This window comes from Barbus barbus, assembly GCF_936440315.1.
Source record: "Barbus barbus genome assembly, chromosome: 42".
Lineage (NCBI taxonomy): Eukaryota > Metazoa > Chordata > Actinopteri > Cypriniformes > Cyprinidae > Barbus > Barbus barbus.
The window spans coordinates 11,723,394-11,742,205 of NC_136720.1; the positions used below are offsets into that span (position 1 = coordinate 11,723,394).

Below are 18,812 nucleotides of genomic sequence, written 5' to 3' on the forward strand. Positions count from 1 at the left end.
GCAACTAAATAATAGCTTTTAATCTTTTATATCTGCCTTATGTTCAACTGTCCCAATACTTATGCTCACATCAATGAACTCTAAAAGTGCTGTTCTTTTTATTTGGTAAAACGTGTGTTGAAAAAGTTAATAATAAAATGTGACATTCTGTAGTTTTGTCTCATATTCATCTTTTAATCATATTTGTAAATGTCTTGACTCCACAGCCAACAGAGCAATTTTGTCTTTACTGTTACAATACTTATGGAGGGCACTGTATATAGAGTATACAGGGTATTGTTTTAATTTAATTATTTCTCAGATGAATAAACATTAAATAAAAAATAAAGACGTTAATGTAAACAGTGCTTAAAATTAAATATAGAACATTGTTAGAAGTATAAAAAAAAGAAAACATTTCTTTATATTGCCCAGCCCTAATTTTTATTTATTTTATTTTTAATGTATGTGTATCTATTTTATTTTATTTTATTTTTTATTTGTGCATTATGGTCCTGGTTTGTTTCTTTTTGTAGTTTGGTTTTGCTTTGCTTTGCTTGTTTTGATTTTTGTTCATTATGGACCTTGCTCCGGTTTTCAGAATGAGGGAGCTCTTTCCTGTTTTCTCCTGTGGCACTTCTTTTGAGACCGCTCTTTCTCTCCTCTTATCTTTGGTTTTGTCTCTTAATTGTTGTCTCTGTCGCTGTAGCGGATCGTTTGGAAGGAGGCAGGATGATGCTTTAAGTTCCACTTCTTCCTCCACCTCCACAACAACGACCTCCACCTCCTCTGTTACCTCACCCACCGGACATCGCAGCCAGATGTCCAGGTACCAACACACACAGCAAATTGAACATCCAAACTAAATCCAGAGTGCGATCTGTTAGTAAATTGTGTCGATGTGTGACAGGTATTGGGCAGAAGAGAGTACGGAGAAGGAGAAAGAGTCGGCCACGGTCATCCCCACAATCAACACTGCAGCCACCACCACTACCACCTCCACTACTGGAACTGTACTGGGCTCTGACGGACGAGAGAGACGCAGGTACACACACATTTATCACTGAGATCATTTTTGCACATACATGATTTGCTCTGTGGAAAACAGAAAAATTGCTTAACTCAATGTGCGTTGGTAGGACATCTGGTTTGGTCATTTAAAGAAGAGCAGCAGAAGACACAATAGATGTTTTCTTCAGTAGGCAGTTTTTTGTCTTTTATTTGCATTCTACGAGTCAACATTTAAATTCAGTTTAAACAATGTATTCTGTTGCAGCTCCTAATAAAGTAAGAACTGTCTTATTTTATTCTCATTAAAGCTGCCTTGAAGAGCCTCAACACAAGTGCATGTTGCTTCAGCTGACAGAGTGATGACATTTAACTGAGAGGATTTTGTTTCTTTGTGTTGTGTCTGTAGATCATACCTCACCCCTGTGCGTGACGAAGAATCCGAGTCTCAGAGGAAAGCCAGATCCAGACAGGCACGGCAGTCCAGGAGGTCCACACAGGCAAGTCTAGACAATCATCTAAACGCCGGAAGTCTGCAGGAAGTCTCTCTAATAATAGACAGATCCACACAGTGCTGTTTACAAAAGATTTTTTTTCTGAGATTTTCTTGGTTCTTACTTTGGTTTTGGTATATGCTTCCTGGAATTTATTACATCCTTGCGATGTGGCAGGGATTTATGGGAGAAATGACAGTTTACAGCAGAGAGTTTTTCCCTATTCAAAAGCAAGGCCGTATTGGTTGTGACTAAGGGCTCAACATAAAACACCATAATCGAATATTTAGTTAAATTATATATTACATAATCATGTGGTAATTCCTGAGTGTAAGGGAAAAATGTCTTCAGTTGGGCGAAGTATAAATATGTTGCAAATTGAAAATGCCTTACATGTACACTGTAAGCAGTCACAGAAAAGGTTTTTACTGGAGACTTTATTATTAAAATAAATGTTTTATTACATAAAATATATTAAATATAAACAATATTTTAAAATAATTCAAATCTTTTATGTGTGTGTGTGTGTATATGTGTGTATATATATATATATATATATATGTATGACGAGTTTATTTTCAAAAACCGACAAATGCCAATTGGAAAGTTAAAATATTGAGTTGAGTTAACTTAATCCTCTGGAGTCGATGTGATCGCATTGATATTCTGGACACATTCATATTCAGTCAGATCTGCTGCAGTTTATTAGCTGCACTCACCTAATATTAGGGCTTTTAGTCCAAAAAAGTGCGCGTACTTGGATAAATACTGATATATTGTCACTAGAGCTTCGCCCGTGACTAATAAACCTTTAAAAAAGTCTTAAAACATTCACATCTGTGTTCAGCTGCTGACAGAGCAGACAGTTACCGTGTTTGAGTAACAGCTTCACAAACAGCCTTTTCAACTACACAGTATTATTTCTGTATTACAGTCATTCATAAGTTAATAGTTCAGATATAAACACTGATGTTTATGGTAGCGATCAAAATAGACCTTTTGAAAGTTAACTAGCGCTTCAAATAACGTTTGTGTCGATTGCATTGTTTCGCCGAAAAGTGACTTAAAAATGTATTTGTGATTGAATCAAGAGATTCGTTTAAAAACACTGATTCATCCAGTAAAGAAACAAGTGAAGTATTTGAGTGAGACATTAAATCATTCATTCAAACCACTTTTTCATCATTTTAATATGATCTAAATATATTATAAATACATATTAATTTAAATGTTTAATAATTCGTTCAAATTAAACCCTTTTAAATAGACTGCAGCAATAATAGTTTGTCACACATTATTTTGCCATCGCACAAGTGGTACTCAAAAAAAAAAATTCAAAGGTTGGCAGGTCTGTGAATGGCATGATTTTCACCCTTTGACCTTATTTTTTTTCAGGGTGTGACCTTGACTGATCTCCAGGAGGCAGAGAAGACCATTGGTCGCAGTCGTCCCATACGGCCTCGAGAAGAGGAGAAAGAAGAGAAGGAGAAACAGGACAAGGAGAAACAAGAAGAGAAGAAAGAGACAGAGACCAAGGAGGATGACTACAGGTCACGCTACCGCAGCTTTGAAGAGGTGAGGGGAAACTCCTTCCTGTTCCCAGTCACAGAGAACAGTGCGGTTTGCGAAATTCTAGCTAGCGTTGTAGTTTTTTTTTTTTTTTTATGTCACATGAGTTTCTTTTTTTTTCTTGTCCTCCAGAAGTACCGGAGCTCCTTGGCCTCGACCACCACGGCCTCCGCCACCCTGCCTTCCTCCTCGTTTAGCAGCTCCTCTTCTCTGTACAGCACCTCCTCTCTGAACCGGCCCAACAGCCTGAGCGGTCTCACTTCCACCTACAGCCGCACCACACGCGACACTGAGAGAGGTACAGCACACGAACAATCTCATGAAGTAATGACCAGGTCCTGTTTCATCCAAACAAAAGAACACATTTTAAGCAGAAAAACAATAACTTGTCTGTTTTTGGAAAATCAACAGTAATTTATATGTATTGTTCCCCCCAGTGCAAATTTACTTAATTTTCATGAAAAGGTTACAATGCAAAATGCAATATCTGTGTGGTCACGGAGTCGAGTGACATGGCACAGGAAGGAAAATGAGTGATAGGGCTTTGAGGCGTTACAGGAACTGCCATACAGACAGGAAGTTCCTGTAGTATGGTTGCAGACTGACTAAGCCAAGCTTCAGTTTGCATTCATGTGGTTGCTAACTTTTACTCTTATTAATAAAGAGGATTTTCCCATTTCTGATTTGTGGAAACCCATGATAATAAGAGAACATGCACTATACACTAGAGTTAAACATTTTACAGTTGGCAAGTTTTTTTTTAATGTTTTTGAAAAAAGTATTTTATGCTTACCGATGCTGCACCAATAAAGCCTTATATGAATATTAGACTTCCAAAGGCAATGATTTCATTAAATAAATGTAAGCTCTGCATGTTCAAAGTCAAATAGTGTTTCAAAGCAGTTGGCATTAAATGAGTACCACACATTTTTGCCAGTCGATTGATTAAAAACTACAGTTGATGAATTATAACAATGTTTACGTTATGGTTTTTATTGTAATATGATGTAGATGCTTGTAAGGGTGTACATTTTAGCTCCTTTGCCTTTCTGCTGATCACTTATATTTTAAGTAGAAGAATCTGATATACATGATTTTTTATTAATGAGATTTGATTGATTTATTTGTGCAGGTCTTAAAGGTCTAAAGTCTTCCAAGGAATTGGATTTTTAAAACTCAGCTGATACCCTCATTCTTTGTAATGTGCTGATTTGGTCAAGAAACATTTCTTATCACATTTGAAAACATTTGAACATTAGTGTATTTGAAATGCTGCCACTTTTGAACGGTAGTTTAATTGAAATGCCTTATATTATTTACATTTAAACCCTCTTACCTTCATAATAAAACAGACTTTATTGCAGAATACTGGTATTAGATTTATTTTTATTCCATTAGCTCAGCCAGTATTTCCAGCAAAGTCCTGGAGCTATATCCTTCCCATAAATAAAACGGGGATTTCTATTATTGGTTTATGTACATTCATAATATTCAGCTGTACTCATAAAGAACCATATGTCTGTTTTCTGACCAGAGTCTGATAGTAAAGAAAAAGAGGATGACAAGGATGCTGAAGACAAGTCTCAGCCACGCTCTATACGCGACCGCAGACGACCTCGAGAGAAAAGACGCTCGACTGGAGTGTCCTTCTGGACCCAGGATGTAAGAAACTTTTGCACGCTCACACAAACTTGCTCTATATGGACACTGGCACAAAAGACATCATGGGAGCTTTATAATCAAGCTCCAATTTGTCCCCAGCCATGAAGGTTATAAATATAATTGCATGCCTCTCCAGATTACTTACTTCTGATTGGGCAATTGCATCTAGCCAGGAAGAAAAGTTACCTGCCAGATGGTCATTAACTCAATTTTATGTTCATGCCAAAGCATTTATGTGCATTTGTACATGATTTATGTGCATTATGTACATGATTGGAGACTTAATTTTAGACCCTTTTATAGTTGGAATATAGTGGAATTTGAAATTCGTTTCTGTGTTACAGAGCGACGAGAACGAGCCAGAGCATCCATCAGACTCAGAAGGCAGCACTAAAGGAGAGCCTCAGGTGAACATCATATCACTTACAATGCATCTACTAGCACAAATGTATCAGACAAACGCCAAGTTTAAAAAAATCAGCTGCTTATTGTTTTTGAAGGACTTTGAGGTTCTTTCACCTTGTATAGTCAAAGAACAGATTGACCTTCCTTCATGTTTGGCAGGACAAACAATTCACTCACTTTACTGTGCGTCTACTGACCTTATCCTCCCTCTTCAACTTCCTGGAATTGTCCCAGCAGCATTAGTCATCTTAAAAATGAAAGGCGGCCTGATTCACAGCCGAATGTCACCTATTACAGGAGTAGTTAAGGGTTCAGTTCCTGGCTGCAGAAACCACGCTTCCAGTGATGAAAGAAACTACGTGGCTAGTCACATGAGCCGTGCTTAGTGTGTACTTAAGCTGTTAGTAATGGTGTGACTGGAGTGATATTGTGTGTCCAGTGAGGGTAAGATAAATATCCTGCATATACTGTGTCAACATGATCCTGGAAACAGATCACACGCAGTTGGGTGGAAAATTTATTTGAGTCAGGAAGGTCAAAGAGTAGGACAAAGCTTTGTTGTTGACTGATGAGTCAGTGGAAGAAGAACATTGAATATTTTGCGCGTATCAAGTGGAAGAAAACCAACTGACGCCTCAAATCATCCTCCTATTACAACACTTTTTCAAGTGCGCTTGTTACCGCATGTCATCCAGGTTTAAATTTAGCTCAAATATTGCCGAACAGAGCTAAAGATCAGTTTTTGGTTGGATGGTTCCAATTGATAAGTGTTCAGCGGGCCGCAATATGAAAGAAAATCTAATGGGGTCTGTGGGTTCTTTATGAGACAGCTGTTTTTTTGCTAGCTTAATAGCACACGTTTCCTCTTTGTGTGCTGTTCTGTAATGAAAAGGAAGTTCTGACACAAAGCTGAGTGCTTCAGTGTGCTTCCAGGGCAATCAGCTAAAGGAAGTGGGCTGCGCTGTCACATGGGTCATTGCCCGAGATCTTCTCGCAGCCAAGGCTCTGAGCTCCAGTCGTATTCATACTTGCTCCCAGCCCGATGTTTCCAACGAGAACAGATTAGGAGAGATTTTGATCGTGTTTAGAATGGAATAATTTTAAATGAAGAATGCTAAAATTTTAATAAAATTAATAGATTTTAATATAATAACTTTAAAATATGTATTTTTATTTTTTTATATAAAATATAGTTGTAATAAACCTTTTTTCAAGGTTCAAATGAAAAATTAGTCGAGCAACATGGTTTTGATGTGTGTATATGTATTTGTATATATGTATAGAGAGAGGGAGTATGAGAGTATATATATAAATTTACATCTTATATTTTTCAGCAAATAATTAGTTAAGCAACAGGGTTCCCATGAGAAATCTGGAAAAGTCAGGGAATTTTTGTCATTTCTAGACCTAAAAGAAGATAATTTTTATAGTTTATAGGCATGAATATACATTGTTCTAGTTAAAATCAGCTCTGAAATATTGGTGTCTCTGAGTTCAGTCTTGATCAAATGATTTAAAAAAACAAAAATTACCAGTAATTACATAGGACTGGAAACATTAAAATTATTCTTACACACATCAAGTATCATTGCCTTATACTGTCTCTCACATCATGTGCTGTGATGGAATACTGCACATTTTGTCAAATGGTAATAAGTCTATTAATAAGATTGGTAATAAGAATATTATATTGTGCACAGTATGCATACTGCATACTACTAACTTCCAAAAATAGTGGTTAATATGCAATTCCAAACTCATTCCAATACTCTGTGTGTGCTCTGAGCAGCTGGGGAATAAGATCAGACCAAGAAGCCTTGGCTGCTGATCAGGAATTCACAAAGAAAAGCCCTGCTGGGCTGTGAGGTCTCAAGAGAAAAGAAAAGAAACGGGAGGAGGGAATGATGACCAAAGTCCTTTTACTTCCACCTTGATAAATGTGACACTTGTGTTGAAGTTGAAGCTTTTGAAGCATGACTCTTATTAGGACAAAATCAAATGGATTACACCCAGATGTCTTCAAGCACGTCCTTTACTGTAGAGCGGTAAATGATAGATTGCCGACCTGAACACACACTCATTAAATAGCAGCATTAAGCAGGCCATCAGAGCCAGGAATAAGAGTGTCACTATCCATCCCAGACTAATTGATAATCTGCATTCTAGACGCTCTGGTAGTCTAGACACTAGACAAACAGACACACTAAATGCATTATGAGCATGTGATTGATTAACAGCAGGTACATACTTTGTAATAACTTCCTCTCTCTCTCTCTGTTCACATCCTCAGAGTGACAGACTATCCAGGTATGTATCCCAAAACACACCAGGTCACTTAAGATCAGCTAAACATGCTTGTATTCATGCTCATTATTAGAACACAAATGGATAATATAAGTATCCATAATTTTCTCTCCTCAGGTATGACCCTGTCTCTACTAGCACTTCCTCCCTCGACCGTTACGAGCCTTTGAGTAGCCGTGGCATTGGGGAGAGCCGGCGGCCGTACTCTCGCTTCGAAAGAGACGACACCACTGATTATAAGAAGGTACAAACTTTGCGCTGTATGATTACGCCCCGTAAAATAGTGGCTTCCTTACCGGTTGAGTGTTTACCCAACATGCTCTTTCTGCTTGCAGCTTTATGAGCAGATTTTAGCTGAAAATGAGAAGTTGAAAGCTCAGTTACGTGATACAGAACTGGAGCTGGCAGATCTGAAACTGCAGCTGGAGAAAGCCACACAGGTGAGATCCTCTCCAGAATTCATTTTCTGAGAGACTTTGCCCATATATCAGCTGCATTCAGAGACACCATTATTTTGATTTATTTCTTTATTGATTGCGGTGGAATAAACACCAACAACTCATTCTTTAACGTTAAAATTAATTGTGATAATGATAATACTCCAACACTGCTTTGTTGCATCAGACAGGGTTGCCACAGGGTTGAAAAAATTGAAATATGAGTGAATTTTCAATTATAATTTCCAGGCTGGGAAAAAAAAATAGAAATTCAATTCAATTTGGCGGGGGTTACCCCAAAATTGTTAACATTTTATACTGTAATTTTTATACTGTTACAGTGTTGTTGTATCAGTCATGGAAAACCTGGAAATATCTTAAAATGGGAATTTATAATCAAAAGAAATAAATTAATAGACTCATTCAATTAAATAAATTAATCAGAATTAATCGTGATAATTGTAATACTCTCACACTGCTGCTTTGGATCAGACAGGGTTGCCACTGTCCTGAAAAACCTAGAAATATAAGAGTTTTCAAATATGATTTCCAGGTTGTGAATTTTTCATTTTTCCCCCTTTGATCACCTAAAAACCATTTTGTAGCCTCCCTTACTGTCATCGTAATACTATCACAGTGATTTGTTGCATCTGAAAACCTGGACATATCTTAATGGAGTTTAAGTTCAGACTGGGGAGAGAAAGAATAGAAATTGCTAGTGTTATTCAATCAAATAAATAAATTAATCTAAATGTATCCAAATAAATCCAACCAATATGATTCCTGGTCAGAAAAAAAAGAATAGAATAGGCTAGAAGCTTTTTGTGATTGCGGTTTCTTTAAAATGATTAAAAATGAATAATAATCATAAAAAGAAAACATGCTGAAAATTACACATGATTTGAAATGTCTTGAATTCATCCGTTGTGTTGTTTGTGTTGCAGAGGCAGGAACGCTTTGCTGATCGATCACAGCTGGAGATGGAGAAAAGGGTAAAAACAACTGTTGTTTGAATTTGTTGAGTTTTAATGTATGAAATCATCGTTCCCCATCAAAGTTAATGTGCCATGGCAGTGTGTACTTCACTCTAATGCAGTGATGAGGCATTGAATCCATAAAGGATCGTTTATAGATAAAGCCCCATATCAGCAGATCTCAACTCAAATGCTGAGATTTTGGAGATGTTTACAAACTGATCCAGATAAATGCTCGGCCAACTGGTTTGTAACTGTTCCGCACTGGTTTATGTCTGAAGGTTGCAGGCAGGTCTCAGGCTCAGCTGGGTGCTCTGGGTAACGTTTAATCTGAATTTAAAGTGTTTCCAGCTCTGCTAATGGCTGAATCACGTGCCTCTCACAGCCCAAAGGGTTGGAACCAAAACCCATCAGCCAATCACAATCCCTCTTTCACTCTTTTCTTTGAATCACGAAAGCGACGCACCTTTCCAGACTTGAAAAGAATCATGTATAATGCGAGATATAGAGTATGGTGTGGTTTCTCTTTCAAACATTGTATCTGCATGTGTGTGGAACATCATCTTTTGGGTCCTGTTACATCCATTTACAGTATTTTATGTCATTTATATTTATTAATTATTTACATTTTTCCTTAAATTATGCACTAATTTGGTCTGTTGTTGAAACGTGGGGCACATGCCTATATATACACACTGAATTTTTTTTTCAATGACTGACTAATTTTAAATTAACTTTTAAAATATTTTTTATTATTATTATTGTTTATACTTTTTTAACGTTTAGTATTTATTTTGTTATTTTTATTATTTATATTGTTATATTTTTTTGTAATAAATTGTAAACACAGTAGTAATTTAACAATTTTTTTATAATTATTATTCATTTAATTACACTATACAGTTAAGTAACCTAATGTGCTCAGATCTGGTGTTAGCATGAATAAACCGAACTATATTTCTAGCTCTTGATCTGCTTCACTAAGCAGTGTGTGGTTCCCTTCACTTTGTTCACTTCTCTCTGTTTTGACATTCGTTCACCTGATGCATCCACGAATCTGTATCTTTCTTTGTTTGCAGTGATGGTAAATCATGCAGTTGTTTGTGTGTTTTAATGGCGTGTGCACTAACTTGTGTGTGTGTGTGTGTGTGTGTGTGTGTGTGTCTGCAGGAAAGAAGAGCTTTAGAAAGGAAGATCTCTGAGATGGAGGAGGAACTGAAGGTACTTTTTGTGTTTTTAAAGTGTGTTGTGTGCATCATTATTAATATCAATAAAAACAAAAATTCTTTATTCTAACTTTGCATGTTTATGTGAACTGTGGTCCATTTTTGTAGAAATGTATTTATTTGGCTTAGTCTATTTTTTCAGCATTAATGAGTATGCTAGCATAATAGCTCAAATAACAGACGTGGACTAAAAGCTACAAAACTTTGATTCCCCCTCCGGTTTGGTTATTAAGGCTTGTATATGAGATTGAGAGAATTTTTTTTTTTTCTGTTTGTTATATTGTTATATCTGCTTCATCGTGATGTGATGAGGCCCAGTTGACCTGTTTCAGCCATACTGTTGTGTTGTACATTCTTTCAAATCTCTTTTCTAACATGCATATCCTATGACGAGTTGCCTTTTTTTTTCTAATGTGTGATAAATTTGTATAAATGCATGTTTGTGGTGACTACAAAGAAGTTAATGTTAAAAGACGTGTATGTGTGGAAGGGTAGCAGGATTTAATGTTTTGAGGTTATATATGACGTTTTCTCTAGCCTTTGGTTTGCGTGTTTTAATCTTTCTGCGACATGATGGATTTCTGAATTTCAGTATTATATTCACCAATCACCACTGAATTCTTGGTACTGGGTACCTAGCTGTTTTAGCTTCAATTTGTTTCATTTAATACAATTTTAATGCCCACTTGGAAGTGTGCTGAAGCCCACATTTGGCCACGACTACCTAAAGTCTATTAAATGTCCCCATTTATAGCAAAGTGAATGCATGTTTGTGTGTCTGCGCATCTTTTTCCTGTTCAGTTTCTTTGAATTATTTTTAAGATCCCATATTTTTTTCCTTTAGTGATCTGTCGTTCACTTTAATAGTTTACGTTAATACATTATTCGTCTTTTGCATTTATTTTTGTCTGATGTCTATCATTTTCTCCTCTATCGTTCTTTCTGTTTCTCTGTCTCTCGTAGAATCTTCCTCAGGTAAAGCAGGTGCGGTCTCTGCGTCAGTATAACGAGCGTTTGCAGGCAGAGAACAGGGCGTTGGCTCGCGTGCTCTCCAAAATCTCGCAGGGCTGCAGCCACCTGCCCGCCGCAGACCTGTAGACCCGCCCCCACCTCCCCTTACACCCCTCCTCATGCTCCATTCAGCTCTGCCCACGCCCAAATAAAGGCAGGTTCCCAGCCAGTGTCTGAGCTGATGCTCCGCCTCCTTCTGTGCTTCCTGGGGAGGTTTTTGGGGCTTAAAAAAAAAAAACAGTACAGTTATTGCTAAAAAATGTCTACAAAATATTGTACATTTTATGTACTTTAGGATTTTTTTTAATCAGTTCTAAAATGTTGTCATTAAAACATTACATATTTTTTTTTTCAAGAATTACATTTTACAAATGGCATGTTTCTTGAATTAATTTAATTTATAAAAAATTAAAACACTAATAATGTTTACCCAGATTTTTTATGAATGACGTTTTATAAATTGTCAGTATTATAATTTATATTTTCATTAAACACCGCTCATATGAATCACACAGCTCCTGCTATATTTAGAACACTTTTTTTTTTTTTTAGTAATGAATTGTACTGTTTATTTTGTTCTGTTTTTTTTTTTAGCTTGTTTGAAGTTTTTGGGCCCCTCCCCTCGAATGTGTTGCAGTGAAGTGCAGTTCCTTTTGGATGACTATGGCATCTTGCATGAGGTGCTTGACTGTTTTTTTGTGAAATCAAATATAGTTTCTCTGCTTTTTTTAATTTTGGAGACCAACCCCCCCCAGCCCCAGATTTTGTTTATTCTAGAGCTGAACTGCTATTTATGCTCTGCCTCAGGCTAATCTGAATTGCATGGCTTCTGGAAACTCATGCATTTTAATCCACAGATTGTCGCTGGCAAACGGTTAAATTACATTGGAGCTTTTCTAGCATAATCTAGCCCATTGTATACAGAATGAGAAACATTTTTTTGGATGCAGTCTGTTTGCCGAAAGGCCTCAAACAGTATAATGCTTTTTTGTTTTGTTTTTTCTCTAGGCTTTTAAGTTCTCTTTCTTTTACTCAGGTCTGTTTTGTGGCTTACTTCAACACTGTTTTTAATGCATTTTTCCAGTCTACAACTGCAGTACTCAACAAACTGTACTCTTGGGAAGTATCATTACATCATTAAAATGTAATTGTCAGTGGCAAGTTTATCACAAGGAAGTTGTTTCTTTGCGTTCCTGCAAAGCATCTAAAGTTCTTCAATGTCACACAATTTGTTGCCTTTCTTCTTAGAAATGTTTCATCCAAAAATGAATGTTCTGTCATCATTTACTCACCCCCTGTATTGTTATAAACCTGTATAACTTTCTTTTGTGGAAGTTATCTTGCAAACAATAAGCTTACTGGGACTGTAAAACTACATAATGGGCAAAAAAGGCACCATAAAAGTGGTCCAAATGACTCTTGCTCTGTTTTAGGACATGTGAGGTCACATAATGGCTTTTTTGTAAGAAGCATGAAGTCAATGCTTTTGTTTAACTTCCTTTTAGATGTTCAAAAATTGAAAGAAAGGGGGGAGTAAACGAAGATGACTTTCATTTATTACTTAAGCTAGTTTCTCCCAACTGATCGTTTTTCATAGCTCCTGCTTCCTTTTTTGTAAACAAGTTTGATTGTGTTTACAAAACTCAGTTTCCAGTTAGCCCAATTGGTAGTTTTCCTGACTTCCATCCGTCTGTGCAGTGTACGGTCCGTGGTGAAATCTTAGCTATAGATCTCCACTTCAACACTGTAACCTGAAGACTGAAGCGGCTCAGTATTGAGTAGCACTCAGTCTTGTGGTTTATACAGACACTTTGAGCCACTCCTTTATTTATTCCGTCCAGTCGAGGACACACAAAGGGACTCTGTGTGTACAGAGAGAGAGATAGGACCGTCTGGCCTGAGTGCTGTCCTCATCTTTACCCTCTATCTGAGAGTGCATGGCTATGGTTTCCCATTGAACTGCAGTGTGCCTGCTGGTTTATGTGTGTGGATCTACGGTTCCTTTTCTACTGAAATGGTGCTGGTTCTGGCGACGAGGAATCAGCAAACTTAGAAACGTGGGCTCATTTCCACTGATTTTAGAGCCAAATGATGCCGCAACTTTGATAGGGCTGGCTGATGTAATTAGGGCCTTTCGCAGGTTTAGTCCAGAACTAAATGTATAGTACTAAAGTACTGGGACGATTTTGCACAAACTATTTCCCAGTACCATTTAAAGGGTTGCATTCACACCGAAAAGTGGTTACTAGGAAGTGACGTAAGCCAGTCAACAGCGATGTGATTTGTGCGTGGCGTTCAACAACAGAAACAAAGAAGAACAACGTTAACAACAGGAGGATGGAGGACACTGTGATCGGAGCTTTGTTTTTTTTGTCTCGCGGGTTTCACAATAATGGACATGGGATGTCGACATATACGTCAAGCGATTGAAAGAACGGAAAGGAGGACTAAGAATCTCCAACGTCAACTGGCAGTGCTAATGTTCAAAATAAATGTTCAAAAGCGCCTGCACTTCAGCGTCCGTCCATCTATCGCTGTTCTCCATACTTGCAAAATAAGTTGACACTGTTTACATGGCGTTTTAAATCATGGCGGGTGAGGGCGTTTTCGTACGCCTTTGGCCAATCAACTTCTACTTACGTCATGGGTAGTATCAGTTGTGCTGGTTAGACCCTGCTCCGGAGTAGGAGCTAATTTGTTTATCAAAAAAAGGCAATCCGGTATTAAAATCGCACCCAGTTCTGGCTGTACGAAAACGCCAAAAAATGGGTAGCTCCACAATTAGTTCTGGTACTATGAAAAGGTTCCCGCGGTGCGAAAGGTCCTAGTGTTATCATTTTGGTGTGTGTGTGTGTGTACACTACCAGTCAAAAGTTTTTGAACAGTAAGATTGTTTATTTTTTAAAGAAGTCTCTTCCGCTCACCAAGTGTGTGTGTGTGTATGTATGTATATATGTGTTGTATTCTTTTATATATTATTTTAGATTTATATTTTATATACATTTATTGCAATTATTATTTCATTTATTTTGCTATTGCAATAATTGCACATACAAAGAGTGACATGAGCATGAATGCATTAAAACTCAATTTATTCAAATGATTCTATTGAGTGAATCAGTTCAGAGCTCTGATTCAGCTATTGGTCCGTTAACGCATGGGATTTTTAATGTATTAAAGCTTAAAATTATATTTAACTATACATATGCATGTAAATTAACATTATCAAATAAGTATCAAGTGTAAAAATTAAAAATACATATAATTGGTGCATATAAATGAACATCAAATGTAGATTTAAATCTATATAGATTTAAAACTTGCATACGGGTGCATATTAAATGAAAATAATCTCAAAAAAAGTTACATTGAAAGTATTACTAAATTATTTCAAATATTTATTTTTCCTATTTCGTTGTAAGTCTAATTTTGAGTAATTGGTGTAAAACTGAAAAAAAAAAAAAAAAAAAAAAAACCAACAACTGTATTTTGAGGCTGAAGTAGCTGTTTGGCCGAAACAAAAAAATATTAAAAATATCACCATTTTTAAGTAATATCAGAGCAAATATAACATTTCAAGAAAAAGATTGAAAAATATTCAGTGAATTAATGCCTGCCCGGCGATTAGACATTATCGTGCTATTATTGGTTCTAGTCCAGTAGGCATTCCCGAGCCATTTTTCCCAATCCCAAATCAGTCATTTCTATGATTCCAGATCAGGCACCATCACCATTTCGGTGAAAAAGAGGGTTGTGTTTAATAGGAAGTGCTGTTCAAAGGAAGGAAGGAAGGATGGATGCAGCAATTAACAAACATTGAGCATCCAGAGCCACGCCAACAACACGGCACTAATCTAACCCACCTCTCTCCTGTTCTCTCTTTCAGACGCTACCAGACTTGAAAGCAGACAACCAGAGACTAAAGGATGAGAACGGAGCGCTGATCCGGGTCATAAGCAAGCTTTCCAAATAGAACAGAGCCTCCCCACGACCTCCGGCAGTAACGGTATTGCACATCTAGATATTAATACGAGACAACGGCGAAAAGAAGGCTCCGTCTCAGTCCCCAGCTTTCCCTCGCTTCTCCGCTCCACCACCCCACCACTCACACAGAACCACTGCGTTTACAGAACTAAGGAAAAGCGTTAGACGAGAGAATGGCATTGAACACTTTGCGGGCGGGGAGAGCCTCCAAAAACTATTTAACCAATAAGCCTTAGTTGTACATACGTCACTTGCATCAAATTTCTCTTGGCTGTCACAGAACACCTGATTTTATTTGTGCCACACTTTTTTTTTTTGTGATCTATCCTTTTTTTTTTTTTTTTTGCTCCGCTCTTTCATCTTTCTTTCTGTATAGTTGTGTTATGCAATGTGCAGCTCTCTCCTTCCACTCCCGTCCCGAATGGCGCTAGAAGTCCCGCCTCGCTCTCGGAGGCACTGTCTCTCAGCAGAAGACTTCCCAGCATTCCACAATGCTGGAGCACGCTCCGCACACTTCCTCCTCTCTCTCGCAGCCCAAGAGAGAGGATGGACCCCTGGCTTTACCGATTAGGTGGACCTCGTGGAATCGAAGCTTTCACTTATGTGCAATATATGCATTTCTTTTCTCTACAAATGCTTTAAGAATGTTCACTCTTTCACCACTTTTGTGGCTCACCCCGATTTCCTTCCTCTCCCCGACTTCTTTCTCTCGTTTCTTTGAGTTTGTAGTGTAGTCGTTGGGTTATATCTTGTACTCCTCACGTTGTTTTAGCAGGTACTGAGTGAAGTTGTATATACCTGTATGTATTGTTTGAGACCAGCACATGGCATGCGTTTATGGTTCCCTGTCTGTTACTATTGAAATATACCAACTCCAGAGGACAAAGTGTGTTTTAACTATTTCCTTCTTTTATAGTCAAAAATGTCATTGGATAACAATAGAGCCGCTCTCTTCAAGGAGGGACGGCTGCACGTCTTCGGTGCATTTTTTTTCTCTTCTTCTCAGTTTTAAAAGTGTTCACGGTAATTGTGAGATAATAATATAATTGCTTCACTACATTTCACACATTTTATTCAGAATCTTTGGAAGAGTGCTGTTAATTTTTTTTTTTTCCTATCTTTTTTGTCCTTTTCTCTTTTTTTTTTTTTTTTCTTTTTTTTAAGCTGTAGTATTAGCCAAGGTGTTGTCACTAAAAAGAAGATCCTAGATATTGCTAACCCAGTCCTTTTTACAATGTCTACATGCACTGTCAATGCCATGTCAGGAGTCTTGCTGTCCGGTTTAGCAAACTTTTGCCACCGCGTCAGATGAAGTCCATGCATCGGAAACACGTTTTATGCATTTCAGTGGCCTTTTACTTAAAATACTGTAGTTGGAAAAAAATGTCGCTGTAGTTGGACTGTCAGCTGTCTCCTCTTTGGTTTAGGTTTTTAATATATATATATTTTTTCCTTTTTAAATTTCCCATAATCTTGTAAAATTGATGTGTGGCTTCATCCGTGCAAGCTGTGCTGTGACTACCAACCACTGAGAGTTAATTAAAATAAACTTGTACATTGTAAAAATCTCTCTGCATTTGTGTCCTGTTTTTTTTTTTTTTCTCTTGACATTCTTTGATGAATCAAGCACTTTTTGGATGTGAGAATCAGTCGACTGTTGTCAGGTTATTATACTGTTAAATGTAATAAACTCAGCCTGTTCAGACCCAGTGTTCATTCTAATAAAATAAATAAACTGCTTTTCAATGAGAGGCAAAGCATTGAAAAAGGAATGTTGGATCGGATGCTTCTAAATGATTTTGTTAGTGCCATATCTCACATTGCTGCTTTAAAAAAATAAATAAGTGAATAAATTATAACAATAATGAATAAACTAAATAATTGTAGATATGATTTTAGGAATGATCTTTGAATGTAGTTTTTACAAAAACCTTCAAACCAAAATAAATAAAAGTTATATAATAGTGGTATTTCCCCAAAGAATGCAAACTTCTTGAATGACAAAGAAGTAAAATGTCATTGATCGCGGGGCTTACATTTTTTTCATGATAGTGAAAAAATAGTATAATAATAATAAAGTAAGTATTCATTTAAACTCAAGACTTAGAAGAATAGAGAAATATAAGGTCCATGATTAGGTCAAAAAGAGACAACTTGGGGGAAAAAAATGTTATAAAAATGCAAATGTTTATATGAAGAGTTCATTTGCAAAAACTGATAACTAAGTTTTTAACAATTTTCAAAACTCATGTTTTTTCTTTGTGCATTCCAATTAATCTCAAGCAAACTGCAGTTGGGTTATTTTGATTAGGTTAAAAAATAACTAAAACAAATACAGCTAACTAACAATAAAACACAAACATGATTTTAATGAAACATGAAATAAACTTCGTGTGTGTGTGTATATAATGTATATATTCACATATACATGCATATATGTATGTTTGACACTAGTGCTGTCAAACGATTAATTGCATCCAAAATAAAAGTTTTTGTTTACATAATATATGTATGTTTACTGTGTATGTTTATGTATGTATAAATACAAACACATGCATGTATATATTTAAGGAAAATATGGTACGTTTATATATTAAATATATTGATATAATATATAAATGTGAATCCATTAACTATTTTCAAAATACAGTCAGGTCACAATACTAACATATTTAGCTCTATACACCACCACAATGGATTTCAAATGAAACTAACACGATGTGCTTTAACTGCAGACTGTCAGCTTTAATTTGAGGGTATTTACATCCAAATCAGGTGAACGGTGTAGGAATTACAACAGTTTGCATATGTGCCTCCCACTTGTTAAGGGACCAAAAGTAATGGGACAATTGGCTTCTCAGCTGTTCCATGGCCAGGTGTGTGTTATTCCCTCATTATCCCAATTACAATGAGCAGATAAAAGGTCCAGAGTTCATTTCAAGTGTGCTATTTGCATTTGGAATCTGTTGCTGTCAACTGTCAAGATGAGATCCAAAGAGCTGTCACTATCAGTGAAGCAAGCCATCATTAGGCTGAAAAAACAAAACAAACCCATCAGAGAGATAGCAAAAACATTAGGCGTGGCCAAAACAACTGTTTGGAACATTCTTAAAAAGAAGGAACGCACCGGTGAGCTCAGCAACACCAAAAGACCCGGAAGACCACGGAAAACAACTGTGGTGGATGACCGAAGAATTCTTTCCCTGGTGAAGAAAACACCCTTCACAACAGTTGGCCAGATCAAAAACACTCTCCAGGAGGAAGGTGTATGTGTGTCAAAGTCAACAATCAAGAGAAGACTTCACCAGAGTGAATACAGAGGGTTCACCACAAGATGTAAACCATTGGTGAGCCTCAAAAACAGGAAGGCCAGATTAGAGTTTGCCAAACGACATCTAAAAAAGCCTTCACAGTTCTGGAACAACATCCTATGGACAGATGAGACCAAGATCAACTTGTAACAGAGTGATGGGAAGAGAATGGAGAAGGAAAGGAACTGCTCATGATCCTAAGCATACCGCCTCATCAGTGAAGCATGGTGGTGGTAGTGTCATGGCGTGGGCATGTATGGCTGCCAGTGGAACTGGTTCTCTTGTATTTATTGATGATGTGACTGCTGACTGCTGCAGCAGGATGAATTCTGAAGTGTTTCGGGCAATATTATCTGCTCATATTCAGCCAAATGCTTCAGAACTCACTGGACGGCGCTTCACAGTGCAGATGGACAATGACCCAACGCATACTGCAAAAGCAACCAAA

At 37.0% G+C, this 18,812-nt stretch overlaps 1 protein-coding gene across 3 annotated transcripts in view; it reads left to right on the forward strand.

The window, feature by feature from the left end:
* The window catches only part of LOC306861508 (protein phosphatase 1 regulatory subunit 12A), a 78,212-nt gene extending 61,590 nt beyond the window's left edge, over nt 1-16,622 (forward strand). For all 3 annotated transcript variants that reach the window (XM_079403794.1, XM_079403796.1, XM_079403795.1), the window contains 13 exons: nt 689-808; nt 890-1,024; nt 1,397-1,487; nt 2,877-3,056; nt 3,183-3,348; nt 4,585-4,712; nt 5,057-5,119; nt 7,408-7,424; nt 7,539-7,665; nt 7,757-7,861; nt 8,803-8,850; nt 10,003-10,053; nt 14,956-16,622. In XM_079403794.1, the coding sequence (XP_079259920.1) occupies nt 689-808; nt 890-1,024; nt 1,397-1,487; nt 2,877-3,056; nt 3,183-3,348; nt 4,585-4,712; nt 5,057-5,119; nt 7,408-7,424; nt 7,539-7,665; nt 7,757-7,861; nt 8,803-8,850; nt 10,003-10,053; nt 14,956-15,042 (1,318 nt within the window). In that variant the 3' untranslated portion in view covers nt 15,043-16,622. The remainder of the gene's footprint in view (nt 1-688; nt 809-889; nt 1,025-1,396; nt 1,488-2,876; nt 3,057-3,182; nt 3,349-4,584; nt 4,713-5,056; nt 5,120-7,407; nt 7,425-7,538; nt 7,666-7,756; nt 7,862-8,802; nt 8,851-10,002; nt 10,054-14,955) is intronic.
* Nucleotides 16,623-18,812: the final 2,190 nt, after the last annotated feature.